General features: G+C 39.2%; 1 protein-coding gene across 2 annotated transcripts in view; it reads right to left on the minus strand.

Moving 5' to 3' along the window:
* LOC129672149 (contactin-associated protein like 5-1) overlaps window positions 1–14,968 on the minus strand; it is a 784,596-nt gene that overhangs the window by 603,975 nt on the left and 165,653 nt on the right. For both annotated transcript variants that reach the window (XM_055601442.1, XM_055601432.1), the window contains exon 2: window positions 14,739–14,843. In XM_055601442.1, the coding sequence (XP_055457417.1) occupies window positions 14,739–14,843 (105 nt within the window). The remainder of the gene's footprint in view (window positions 1–14,738; window positions 14,844–14,968) is intronic.

Below are 14,968 nucleotides of genomic sequence, written 5' to 3' on the forward strand. Positions count from 1 at the left end.
GGGTCCACTGCTCTTAAAAGATAAAGAATCCAAAGTGCTTTTTTTTTTAATTTTTATTAATTACACTTTATTCATTTTGTATCTTCCCATAAGCCCCTCCCTCCTCCCCTCCCGATCCCACCCTCCCTCCCCTTTCTGCATGCATGCCACTCCCCAAGTCCACTAATAGGGGAGGTTCTCCTCTCCTTTCTGATCTTAGTCTATCAGTTCTCATCAAAAGTGGCTGCATTGTCCTCTACCGTGGCCTGGTAAGGCTGCTCCCCCCTCAAAAGTGTTATATCAACAATACTAAAATCTGATAGGAAATATGCTGCATGATATTTTTTTCTGCATAAGGAAAGGCTAGTTTGTATGCTTGTGGTTTTTGCATGTAGTTTTTTTTTTTTCCTTTGTTATATTTATATAATAAAAGCTATATAAATAAATAATAAACCCATTATGGCAGAATACTGCAGGACACTGGAGCTTTTGAGTGATGTTCTCTAGTTTGAAATGAAATCCAAGCTTTCATAATTTCCTTTTAATGTTAACAGTCTTTACCTGGATTTCTTGTTTTTCATTTTTACAGATATTTAGATATAAAATAAAGTTATATTAAAATAAAAGAAGGCAGATTTACGGTGATGACTTAACAGATAAAGTGCCTGCTGTGCAAGACCTGAGTTTGTATCCCAGAACTCACATGACTCCTGGGCAGATGTGGAAGCCTAATTATAATTTCATTTCATAGGAAGTGGAGGTAAGGGACTCTCCACAGAAACTGGCAAGCTGGGCTAGGAGGGTCAGTGAGCGCTTGGCTCAGGTGACAGATTCTGCACCATGTAAAATGGAGAGAACAATGAACACAAACTATTGCCCCTTGATCCTCAACTTTCACACATGTATACATAAACATACATCTTCCCACAGAGATGCACACATATGCACACACAGATTCAAACATATCATGCACATGCATGTGAAAAGGTAAAATGTAGCAATAATAACTTAACTTTAAAATCAATCAAATAAAACAAAGGCAAAAGTAAAGCAATGAAGTGCTTAGTATAAGATGATTTGATTTCTTCATACTTTTTGGGAGAAAAATTACATTTACTTTTATTCATAATAGGAGTGGACAGAATCCCCACTTCAGTTTCTTAACCCTCCTATAAATGAACCAGAATAGAAGAGTTGTTATGGGCGTTCATCAACAGATGAAGTTAAGCATGTCTGAACCACTGACTCTCAGCTTAACTGCTTAGCATGAAGGGCCACTCCATGGCTGATGATCACCTCCTCTTATTTCCCTGATGTTTGAAATGTAACCCCACATTGCAGCTAATAGGAGGAGCTTCATGGTTATCATGGCAAATATTTTATAAGCCAAATAGTAAATGTGCTTTGGAAAGTGATGAGGGCAACCTCAAGATATGTATAGTCTTTCTAAGACAAACTGTGATCACCCACTCCAGTTTCTGAATAATGTCAAAATTGAATGACCATAAACACAAATACGTGGAGACATAAAGTCTAAAGTGTCAACTGAGGCAACGTTGTCCCTAGCCATGACTGATGTCTCTATGATTGCTAAATATAAAGGACTGTCATCAAGCCTGTAGTTGATGCTTAAAAGCATTTAAAAGAAATTTCAATTTCAAGAAAACTTTTCATTTTTATTACATTTCTTTCTTTTTCTTTCTTTCTTTCTTTCTTTCTTTCTTTCTTTCTTTCTTTCTTTCTTTCTTTCTTTCTTCTTTCTTTCTTTCTTTCCTTCGTGTATCTGTCTGTCCATCTTTGGGTATTTGTGTGCCAAGGCCTGCTGGTGAAGGTCTAAAAACAATTTGTGGAATTTGATTTTCATTATCCTTTCATTTGGGTCCCAGGAATTAACTCAGGTTATGAGCATTGGAACTAGGTTCCTTTTCCTGCTGGGCCATTTTTTAAGTCAGAAGTAAAAAAAAAAAAAAAACTCACTTTAGATATGTACAGCATCTAAAATTCTGTCATAGTTTTTCTTTTGGTAATTAATTAATTAATTTTACATCCCGATCATAGGTCCTCCTCTCCTCCTGTTCCTATCCCCTCTCCCATTTCCCCCTGTTTTCCCTTCCCTTTTCCTCAGATAAGCGGAGTCTCTCTTCTACCAACTCAGAACAGCACATCAAGTTGCATCAGTACATAGTTCGTCTTCTTCCCCTGTGGCCTGGCAAGGCAGCCCTTTCAGGGAAGGTGATCAAGAAGCAGGCACCAGAGTCCTTGTCATAGATAGCCTTCTCTATACCTATTGGCCAAGCTACCAAACATCTACATATGTGGAAGGCACCTACATTGAGTCCATGCATAGACTTTGATAGGCGCTCAATAAGCACCCCTGGGCCCAGGTTAGTTGGCCCTGTTGGTCTTCTTCTGAAGTTTATGTTTCCTCTGAGTCCTTCTATCCTTCCCCCCATTCTTAAGTAAGACTCCCTGCATGCTCTACCCAATGTTTGATGTTTCAGCATGTCTTTTGATCTGCTGCTGGATGGAGTCTCTTAGAGGAAGGCTCTGCTAGTCTGTCTGCAAGCTAGCAGAGTGTCCTTAATACTGTCAGAGGATGTCAGCCATAGTTTTTCAAACACAAAAGTATAGATGACTTTAAGACATGCCTGGTTTCATATCACCCCATGAGTTTTAATAACTGCTGATGATTAGATGCTTAGCTCCATTTTAATTTGATAAATCAATGCACTAAGTGACAACTACTGCTCCAACCTAATGAACTTTCAGTGGATTCCAGTGAATTATTTATAACTGATTTATTTATAACTATTGTGTTCCATCCATAAGTAAAACAATTTAGAAGATTTATACTTTTTTTTGAAGGATAAATATTTTATTGTACAGTCAAAGGATTTCAAATATATTTTAATATACATTTTTTCCCTTTTTTTCTTTTTTCCATTTCTTTTAACTTTTATTAATTACACTTTATTCATTTTGTATCCCCCCATAAGCCCCTCCCTCCTCCCCTCCCGGTCACACCCTCCCCCCCTTTCTGCATGCATGCCCCTCCCTAAGTCCACTGATAGGGGAGGTCCTCCTCTCCTTCTTTCTATCAGTTCTCATCAGAAGTGGCTGCATTGTCAGGGTTCTAGTTAATATACATTTTTATATAATAAACCTAAATAGAGACTGACTTCTGAAGGCTTGAGGATTAAAATATCTTTTAAACATAGATCCTTTCAAATACATCCTCACATATATTATTGATTCTTTCCTCTTTCTGCCCTCCCCAGCACCTCTGAGCACCCCTTGTGATTGTTTTTTGTTACAGATTGCACTCATAGTTGTTCATATCTATACTGGTTCTAAATGCTCTTCAAACACTTTAAGACATCAATTTTTGAAAAGTCTAACATGGAGCACTTGAAGTTACACACATTTCCATAATGTAATTTTCCAGTTGAGTTTCTGTTTCTGTGTTCAGCATCTATCCATATACAGCAGTAGTAATCTAAAGAGAAAGGTTGGGTTGTTGTCAGGACCAGTTGCTAAGTTCATCATACTTTTTCTTTAGAAAAAGTGAAGAAATATGTAAAATCATTAGATTCTTGCTCCTGGCTCTTATCAGTGATACCGTTTCTGAAAACTCAGCCTGTCTCACAGTATACATAAGGGTCATACATGGTGACATGAGGTGGATCTGCATACAATGAGGCCAGTGGTGCCTTGCCTATGGGATTGGGTACTGAGTATGAAATCCCCAGAATCCCTGGTTCCTTTTAAGAACTGTTTAAATGTTAGACTCTCTCTGTTTTCACATGGGCTTTTAAATGAGTTAGTGTTGAGGTATCTAAGATATAATATATACCCACATTCGTATACACATACACACGTATATCACATACATATGTACACATACATATACATCACATACACACACAATGGTACAACCAGAGTTTAATATCATTAGCAACAACAACTGCAGTGAACATTTGGGCTTCATGATGGTCAATCTGCAGTGTCAACTTGACTGGATTTAGAGTCACCTAGCCCCCACACCTCTAGGTATGTTCTTAAGAGTGTTTCCAGAGGAGCTGAGCTGTGGAGGGAACAATGCAGTAAGACAGTACTTCTGGTTTGGGGCATATATAAGATAAATAATTCATCTTTAAATACCTTTGGAAGAAAATGGAGACGTGAAATCTTATTTGTGTGAAATGACAAGTATTGTTGATATTACTGCTTAAGGATTTAGCTCATTACCAACCATTTTTTAACATGTTTGTTCACAGTATACTGAACATGTTTTTGTTTTTATTTTATTTTTGTGTGTATGAATGTGTATGTAATTACTTTGAAAAGACATTGCCCATTCTAAGTCTCATTTCTTTTTTTTAGTTAAAAGGATTACTTTTTACTTTTGGGACATGGAACAAATAATTTCCCACCATCTATGTAAATACTATATTGAGGATTTGGTACTAAGATTTCTTTCCTGCAAAAGTGGGTTTATATCAAAAGGGGCATCATGAACTGGAGATGCTGGCTGCATTGCAGGCTTGTTCTATGAAACATCATCCATTCTCAGAGACTTAGAAGAGACTATGAACCAATGCCTCCTCTGCCTGAGGCAGCTAGGGCAGGACAACAGGAAATTGCTGACCAAAATGAACCCGAGAGAAGATGAAGGCAAGAAGAGGAAAGGGTTTGACTAATTTCTACAAATTTGACTTGGATAATTCTTTTGTTTGTTAATTTTGAGACAGGATATCTAGCCCAGGCTATCCTCAAAATGTTCATGTGGCTAAAGATGACCTTGAACTTCTGATCTTCTAGCTCCCACCTCCGTTTTCAGTGGCAGAATTACAAGCACACTATCACGCTTCATTTATTCAGTGCTGGGAACTGAATTGTACTCTTTCTGCATGTTACAAGTATTTTACCAACTGAACTACATCTCCAGGCCAGAAAATGTTTACAACACATTAAATCTAGATCATGCAGCCTCCAGCCATATGGGAGCCTGGAGCTTTCATTAAGCAAGCAAAAATGGTGGCACCACCATTATGAAGTTCTCAGTGTTCTTACCTAACATATGAGACTAACCATGCTAAAGAACTCTGATTCCCAAATTCTTTTCGGTTCCATCTTTTCATAGCAAGGTGAAAAGCAACTTCCAAAGACCTCATTGATTCTTTTTTTTTTTTAATTTTAATTTTTTAATATTAATTATAGTTTATTCACTGTGAATCCCAGCTGTGGTCCTCTTCCTCATTCTCTCCCAATTCTAACCTCCCTCCTTCTTCTCCTCTCATGCCACTCCCTCAGTCCACTGATAGGGGTGGTCCTCCTCTCCTTCTGTCTAAGGCTAACTTATCTGATCTCATCAGGACTGGCTGCATTGTCTTTCTCTGTGGCCTGGTAAGGCTGCTTCCCACTCAGGGGAAGTGATCAAAGAGCCATCCACTGAGTTCATGTCAGAGATAGTTTCTGTTCCCATTACTAGGGAACTCATTTTGAGACTGAGCTGCCATGGGGTACATCTGTGCAAGGATTCTAAGGGTTCAAGGTTATCTCCATGCATGGTTCTTGGTTGGAGTTTCAGTCTCAAAAAAGACCCCTGTGCCCAGAATTTTTCTGTTGTTCTCTTTGCGGAGCTCCTGTCCCCTCCAGGTCTTCTTCTCTCCCCCTTCTTTCATAAGATTCCCTTTACTCTGCCCAAAGTTAGGCTATGAGCTTCAACATCTCCTTCGACTCCTTGCTGGGTAAAGCCTTTCATTGGCCCTCAGTGGTGGGCTCCTGTCCTGTTGCCTGAATTCTCCCTCTTCCAATGTCCATTTCCTTTGCCTTTCTGCATGTAGATTGATCATCTTACCCAGGGTCTTTCTCCTTGCTTAGCTTCTTTATGTGTACAGATTTTGGTATGTTTATCCTATATTATATGTCCAATATCCACTTATAAGTGAGTATATACCATTTGTGTCTTTCTGCTTCTGGGGTAACTCACTCATGATGATATTTTCTAGTTCCCACCATTTGCCTGCAAAGTTCATGATTTCCTTGTTTTTAATTGCTGAATAGTATTCCATTGTGTAAAAGTACCACAATTTCTATATCCATTCCTCAACCGAGGGACATCTAGATTGTTTCCAGCTTCTGGCCATTACAAATAAAGCTGCTATGAACATGGTTGAGCAAATGTCCTCGTTGTATACTTGAGCATCTTTTGGATATATGCCTAGGAGAGCTCCCGAGATAGATGGTGTGCGTGCGCAGTGTCTGGGTGAGTGTGTGTATTTTATTCATTGTGTTGTATGTGCTTGGTATACTTGTGTGTATGTGTATATTATGGTATATGTGGTGTTGTGTGGTGTTGTCTACATGCAGTGTCTGATGTGTGTGTGTATGTGTGTGTGTGTGTGTGTGTGTGTGTGTGTTGTATGCACTGTGTGGTGTATGTCTGTGGTGTGTGAGATTTATAAGCACTGTGGTGTGTGTGTGTGTTACTGTATGATCTGGTATTTGTGCTATGTCTGGTGTATATGTACTGTGTTGTATGTGATGTAGCATGTATGTGGGGTGTGTGTCTGTGTATCTGTGTTTCTATGTCTGTGTGTGGAGTGGTATGCTTGTGTGTGTGTGTGTGTGTGTGTGTGTGTTTATTCTATCTGAAAATAGGGAATCAAGAATGGTAAGCCTTTTCATTCATCCATGGACTCTGGAAAATAACAATATATTGATGTAAAAAGTATGTATTTATACTCTGTGCAAAAATAGAGAGTCAAAAATGCTAAGCCTTTTCATTTACCCATGGACTCTGGTAACTGACAATATATTGATGTAAAAGAATCAATTTCTCCTTGTAAACAAAATTGTCTTGGCAAAGGTACATGATATGAACTTCTAAATGCAAATCTCAAAAATAAATATTCAAGTGAGGGAAAAGACTTAAATTTTCAAGAGATAATGTTAAAATGTTATCATTTATGAATGCTGTTTTATAGAAAAGAGCTCCATGAACATTTTTCCTTTTATAGGTATTAAGAACTCTATGCTTATTTTACTCACACAGAGTAGCTTAAGATCTTCCCCTGATTGTCAAGATTTAAAGCACATCTGGGCAGTTTGATCTTTTGCCAGCAGCTAATGAATTTTCAGTTGACAGTGTTTGTGAAAGGCCCACTGACTTAATCCCCCAACTTAAAGCTTTTTTGCCACAAACACATCACATCTGATACACAGAGATCCTACCTAAGCCTTAGTTACATGGAATGACTTGGCTGCCTAAATTACTGGCCATTGACCTCAGCTTAGTGCATTTTCCAGGTGTTTTCAAAAGTGATCAGTGCTTCTTTCTGCTTTTCATTTCCCTTGTGTGAGATGAGATGAAGGTTGGAGGGACCATGGAAGAGAAGGAAGAAAATCCATTTGCTTAATTCCATCTGCTGATGAGAGAGCAATGCAAAGGGAGATTTAACCAGCTCTTCATCAGCTTGTCGGCTGGGTTGCCAGACCTTAATTTACACAACAGCTGTCCTAGGGATGCTGTTTTATTTCATTTTATTTTTATGTTTTAAGACATCATTTTGTGAGCAACAGAACTCATCACATTTGTGTTTCTCGGGGCTAGGTCGAAACCTTCCTGGATCTCTCACTTTGGAAGTTCACTGTCTGCTGGTGTAAATTTGCCAGCTGTATACTATGTTCCTGTGTGTAGTCAGACTGGAATGTACTCAATTCTGCTGCTATACATTGCAAGGAAAATATTTTATATATGTTCAGTGCATGGTGGATTTTATGTGGTTTCCAGTGGATTCAAATATTTTAAATCCCGCCCAGGACTTGCAGGAAAATTCCTTCTTCCCTTTGAAATGGTTCTGCAGGTCTGAGTGTAAGGATATGGCTTGTTCGATATTCCCTGAATTAAATATCCCCTGAATTAAAATAGCCTTCTTGGATGAAGAAGGAAGGCTCAGGAGACTCAGCAAGTAAACAAAACTCACTTGTCTCATGAAATTCTGAAAACCTACAATATTCACAAGGCCCCTTGCAATGTTATGCCAACTATAGTTGTTTAGAGAGAGAAGGCTGTGCAACCCACTGAACTGTCTGAGGGATAAAGCTGGGCTTTTCCAGGCTTCAAGGCTAATGAGTCAACCATGTTGTTGTGAGTGGCCTCTCACCCACAGTCCTGCAAGTAACCCCCAAAAACACAATGGATCATAAAGCTAATCTAGAGTGGGCTTCTCGCTTGGAATGTTATCAGTGTCCTGTCTTTAGTAAACAGATGCTTCTTCCTATCATCCCAGGAAGCGTCAGGCACCACCACTGACCACCTCCAGGCCTGCAGAACAGAATTTCATTGAAATGAGATTTTTACAATTTGGATTTCATCTTCAGAAAGATAAAAATGAACCCCTAACACTCATGTGGAAAGCTGGATGGTATAACACAGAAGGAATTTGTTGCTGTGACAGGAACACAAGTGAATAAATAGACTCTGTTAATAAATCCTAAACAAATCTCAGAAACTGAAGAAATAGCAGTGTGTCTTCTCAGTAGCACCCAGGGTTCTTTTGTAACACCCCAACTTCATGATTATTCAGTTGTCCAGATCATGACAGCTGCCTTTGCAAATTGCAAGTTGTTTTATTTTTTTTTCCTATTTGTGGACTGATTAGATTTCAAATACCAGGAAGCTACATGCTAGCTAGTGAATGTCTGTCCTAAGATATGGTGAGGGTTAGTAACAAGTGTCTGTCTGACTTGGTTAAGGAATACCCAGATGGTTAAGGAATAACCAGATGTCTCTGGTTCTGTCTACGAGGATGTCTCTAGAGGAGACTGGCATTTTAATGACTGCACCAGATGAGGCAGATCAGTCCTCATCCATTTGAGAAGGTTCCTTGCAAACCCTGCAAGAATCAGATAAAATAAGGAGGCAGAGCAATGTACACTTGCACTTGCTTCTGAGGCTGAGATGCCTGCCTTCCCATGTTATTAGCCAGCAGGATTCCAGGCTCAAATACCTTTGGGCTTGGAGAGTTACAGAGTGAGCTGTGCATTCTCAAGCTTCAGCTCAAGAGTTACCATGAGAGCCTTCTCTGTTCTCAGAATTTTGGCCTCTCAGAGATGCCCTAGCTTCCCTGGGTCTCTAGTTCTCAAAAAGCACATGAGGGGGGGGGGGGGTCCTCTCACTTCCACAACCACATCACCAAGTTCCACAATGAGCCTCTTCCTGCATATTTGTATCTATTATAAGACTAAGTGTTTATTGTGTTTCTTCACATATATGTTCATATGCATATGTAACTTATGCATATATATGTATGTATGTATGTATATGTGTGTACATAGTTTTCTATGTTTCTAGCAAATCCTAATAATGCACACATTAACTAGTTTTAGATTTACTTAGAATTTTATTATAACTCTAAGTCTCCTTTTTCTTCATTTCTTCAAGACATCACACCTTTGAACAAATTTGGATGTTCCTTGATGTGGTCATTCTACATTTGTATGAGAGCTGTGACTTCCAAACATCATACTCAAACAGTTATTTATCGCTTAGCAATTTTAAGCCATTACCTTGAAAGTGAAAAACTGTGTGCTGTGTGGGTATCTTAATCTGCAATCTCTAAGAATTGAAATCTAGTGTAGATAAGATGGCTATGTTTAAGTGTATGTTTTTTTAGATGTGCATGTGTCAAAACTGGTTCTTAGATATTTAGAAGAGGCAGTGATTTATATTAGGTGGATACATGACAGCTAGAAATGATGTAGCTAACTAAACAGGCTGAGACAATTATATACTGTTACAGAAATCACTATACTAGAGGTGCTGGGAATGTATTTAGTTGGTTCAGTGCTTGTTCAAGCAATGTATAACTCATATTTGTACCTAAATGCCTATAATCACAGCACTGAGGAGAAGCAGGATGAAGGCTCAAAAGCTTAAGGCCATCTTCAGTGGCAAATGAGATGCAGGCTAGCCTGAGCTAAAGACCCAGTTGCTGAAACAACAGAATTCAGAGGCTTCAGTGGCACAGTTTGGTGATTTATTAATGACAGTCTACTACTGTACATTTGAAATCTGACAAGGCTATAGAACAAATATCTACACATGCACAATCCCAAAAAGGAGTATGGAAAGAGAAGGCTGCATCAACCAACTTAATTGTGCTATTTTACAATGTACACATATGTCAAGTCATCACACAATGTATATTATATATACAATTATTTTGTTACTGAGGCTTCAGCAACACCATAGGGAAAATAACTGAGCTAATAAGAACCATCCATACCTATTTCTCTGTATATTACTGGGGTTATGAGTATCCTCTGGACAGAGACCTATAGAGAATACCCCTGAATAGCATGAGTATGTGGGAGATGTGGGAGATTTCTTCATGAACTTTTGGCATAGCATTGGCCTTCCTTCCTGTGCTGAAGCCCTGTCACCTTGGAAATGGAGATGAGGGTAATTCCTCTGTGGAAGGTGGCTGACGGTTGACGTCTCGTACAGTGAAGCATCAAGGACCTTTGCTTGGTATGTAGGACATTGCTCTTGCCCCCCCTCCCCCCGTTATATGTTTTATATAAGCTTGCAACAAGACTGAATTTCTGAATATAAAATCCAGTACTCTATACCTTTGTGGCTCTCAGAGTATCCAGCATTTTGTCCCTGTGGAGCCATCTGCTCGGGGGGGGGGGGGGGGGAGAGGATCTTCTATGTCTGCCCATTCATAAAATAAAAGGGGAGATTCAAAGGACTCATGTAGAAAAAGGATGCTTAGGCTCTCATTTGTTTTGAGCCTTGATAGTTTATAGACAGGACATAATTTTAATCTGAGAAGAATAAAAAATAAATCATATTTTTCTACAATTTTTGATATCAGTTAATACTAACTGGTTTCTTTTTAGCTTGCTAAATTTTACACTTGACTGTCCATTCACAGGACAGAATTTCTTCTTTACAATGTTACCATACTTTCATGTTTTATACTAATGGTAACTTATGTCCATATATGCCCTTTCTTGGATATATATTTGCATACACATATATTCATTACATTATCCACTCATAGGTGCCTACTTTTTAAACTCTTTGAATTTGGGAATGTGTTTACATTCCCAAAAGGGAAGCAAAATAATTTAAATATATATATATATATATATATATATATATATATATATAATTTTTTTTTAATTTATGTGTATGTGTTTATAAGTGGGTATCTGAATGGGTGTCACATGCCTGTGGAGGCCAGAAGATGGCATCATAGCCACTGAAACTGACATGAGAGCCGAAGTCCTTAGGAAGAGCAAGCAAGTACTCTTAGTTATTGAGCCATCTTTCCAGCCCCTCCACCATTTTAGGGTTTTGTTTTGTTTTCATTCAGGGCCTCTCACTAAACTAGGATCTCACTGGTTTGGTTAGACAATATGACCAACATGGACCAGAGATCTTCCTGATTCTCCTCTCATAATGCTTGGGTTACTGTATACACTACCAACCTTGGATTATTATGTGGGTGAGGGACTCAGGTCCTCATGTTTGTGAAGTGAGCCCTTGGGCAACTGAGTCAGCTCCTTAAACCATCAACACTATAAACAGCATTCTTACCTGTTTTGAACAATCAGGTGTAATGGTTCTAGCACAGTGCCTAATGCATAAGAGGTACTCTTGAATAGTTGACCTTTCGTTAATTGCTCCAAACATCTAGCCAGTAACTCTGGTTGCATTTTAAAACATCCCAGAAACACTTTGCTCATTCACTTGCTCAATATCCAGACAAAACGTCTGGCGGTTGGGAAATGTCACTGGCGAAGGTGCCCATGTGATTCAGACACACACACACACACACACACACACACACACACAGAGAGAGAGAGAGAGAGAGAGAGAGAGAGAGAGAGAGAGAGAGCCAGGGTTCCTATTGCCCTAGAGCTTGGGTTTGTCCCTCCCTAAAAGAAGGTGAATGGACAGTCATGTCGGCACACTGCACACTGAACTACTGAACTGCAGGGGGAGTTCTAGTCTTTGCATTCCAGCTTCATGACTGCAGCTTCTGTTTTCTCTTCTCAGTTTGTGCTCTAACAACGAGAGGAAAGGAGTCAGTCTCTTCTCACACACACACTGGTCTGAGGTAGAATACCTAGGCTCAGCCTTCCCAGCATGCCAGAAAATGATGGGTATAATTAATCATTGCAGAGACACTGTCTCCGGTCAGTATCTGTCTCCTATAGAGATAACTGACCTAAAATTGGACCCTCATGTTCCCCAGAAATGGACAAGAAGTTCTTAGACAGTGCTAACCTGGAATCACACAATTTAAGTAAAGGTGAGACTTGGGAAGCACTTCTAGAGCTGTATTAGAATGTCTCAACACGTGTTTCTTTCAGAAATGAAAATGTGGCCTTCCTGCCTGACTCCCAGCTTCCTGTTCTGCTGTGGCAAAGCTCTTCTCAACATGGTCCTCTAGTCTGGTTCTCCAGATAACACTGAAAACAGTTGTTAACCAGAGATGCCAAAGATAAAAATCCGAGTTTAGTCAGTGGTTTGCTGAAGCCCATAGAACATCATAGCATCATAGTTGGCATGGAAGCTCTAGCTGGTGAGTTTCAAAACCATGTTTCTTCCTTCTACATCTCTCTCCCAGCTTTGTTAATGAATTAAGCTGCTGTTATAGCTGTAGTGAGCATGAATCCTGAATTTAGTTGAGTTGGGTTTGAATCCAAGTTTTTCCTTTTCCTACTATATGATATTGAGCAAACTATGCCATTTCCCTGAAGTTAAGAAACTCTATTTGGTGGGGAAAATGTTATAATTCATACCTTGCATTAGCTTTTTTATGGATTAGAAAGATAATACACATAAAACAGTTAATAAAATTTGGTACTAATTTATAAGATTAAACAAAGACTTTATTAGAACAGACATTACATCAATATTCTCTCTACTGTGCTATGCTGATTTTTTTTCCCTTTTAGAATAATATAGCCCTTTGTCATCCCAAGAGCTCAGTTCCAGGACCTTCTGCATTACATCCACAGATGCTCAAGTTTTTGTTATATAATGACAGAATACTGAATCTCCCTAATGTCTAATATGTCTAAAATGCAAAATAAATAACTGCTGTACAGTATTGTTTGAGAACACTTTGAAAAAAAACACTCATGTGCAGTGTACAAGCAAATTTTCTATTGTTTCACCAAATGAATAAGGAGAGACATCTGTATTCTTAGATGGCTTGCTCAAATAAATTATAACTCTGATTTTTTTGTTTATGGATAGTGTTACAACAGCGAACTTGCAACACACCATGAAATAAACTACAAGAGTATAAACAAATCTAGAAGTCAGAATTGATAGATAAAATCATAAAGTGTTAACAAATTAAGTCCACTGAGGGTTAAAGTATCAATAGTTCAATAACTGAAATGCAAAGGTAAATCAAAATGGTAAACTACAAGATAGTCAGCCTAATACACCCATGTGATGCACAGTTAAGTGGAGTTGGTGTGAATGAGAAAAGGCCAATGGTTATCCTACACTTGCATAAAAAAATGTATATACATTTGTTTGTATGGTATATGTATGTACGTGCCTATTTGAGTGTACATATGTGTTTGTGTGCATGTGTATGAATGTATGTAGATGCGTATGCAGTTGTTTATGTGTAAGGATGCCCGAAGTTGTCACCAGTGTTTCTCTAGATAGCTTTAGCCATCACCTTGACATAGTCTGGAGTCACCTAAGAAAAGATTCTAGAGTGATTGACTAGATTATGCCTAAGGGCATGTCTAGGGGTGTTTTTTGTTTATTAATTAATGTAAGAAGGCCCAGCACTTTTCGGACAACACCGTCTCATGGGCAGTTGGTCCCAGCCTACATTAAAAAGTTGTTAAGCCTGTAAACCAATGGTCAGACAGTGTTCCTTTCTTGGTTTTCACTCTACTTCCGTGGCAGTGGGATCTTTGGTGAGAGGTGATGCAGCAGCAGCAAAGCCTGTCTTCAGATCCCTGATTGATGCCTGTCAGGCTTCCTTCCTTCCTGAATTATAACATAGAAACTTGGGAAAGGACTTCCTTCCTTAAGTTGCTTTTAGGTAGTTACTTTTTTTATTAATTACACTTTATTCATTTTGTATCCCCCCATAAGCCCCTCCCTCCTCCCCTCCCGACCCCACCCTCCCTTCCCTTTCTGCATGCATGCCACTCCCCAAGTCCACTGATAGGGGAGGTTCTCCTCTTCTTTCTGATCTTAGTCTATCAGTTCTCATCAAAAGTGGCTGCATTGTCCTCTACCATGGCCTGGTAAGGCTGCTCCCCCCTCAGGGGGAAGTGATCAACGAGCAGGCCAATCAGATTATGTCAGAGGCAGTCCCTCTTCCCATTACTATGTAACCCACTTGGACACTGAACTGCCATGGGCTACACCTGTGCAGGGGTTCCAGGTCATCTCCACGAATAGTCCTTGGTTGGAGTATGAGTCTCTGGGAAGTTCCCTGTGTTCAAATTATCTTGTTCTGTTGCTCTCCTTGTGGAGTTCAGAGTGAATGGAATTTTTTTTTTTTTTTTAAATCACAAGAACTGTAAGGAAACTCTAGAAGGTTTTCCTCAGTTGCTCTTCAATTTACATGTTGGAACAAGCTCTTTTGTAGATCAGGAACTCACTATTTGACTAGTCTTTCTAATGAGCTTGCTCTACGCATGGCCTGTCTCTGCCTCCTGAATGGTGGGACCACCGGCTTAGTCAATGTACTTACCCATTCTCCAGTTGAGTTGAGCTGGGCTGGTATGTCCAGTGAGATCTGAGGAGCTGGAGAAAGCCATCGGTGAGAGGAAGGAGGCCAATGGTTCATCACAATTGTCTGAAAAGATAGCAAGAGCAGGAGAGGTCACATTCTATGGACAAGAAAAATTTCACAAAAAGGGAACTTATAATATAGGCACTTTTTTTTATTAACCATCTTCTCTGGGAAAGGTTGGGAGCTAT

This window comes from Psammomys obesus, unplaced genomic scaffold (genome assembly GCF_907164565.1).
Source record: "Psammomys obesus unplaced genomic scaffold, mPsaObe1.curated_primary_1811, whole genome shotgun sequence".
NCBI lineage: Eukaryota > Metazoa > Chordata > Mammalia > Rodentia > Muridae > Psammomys > Psammomys obesus.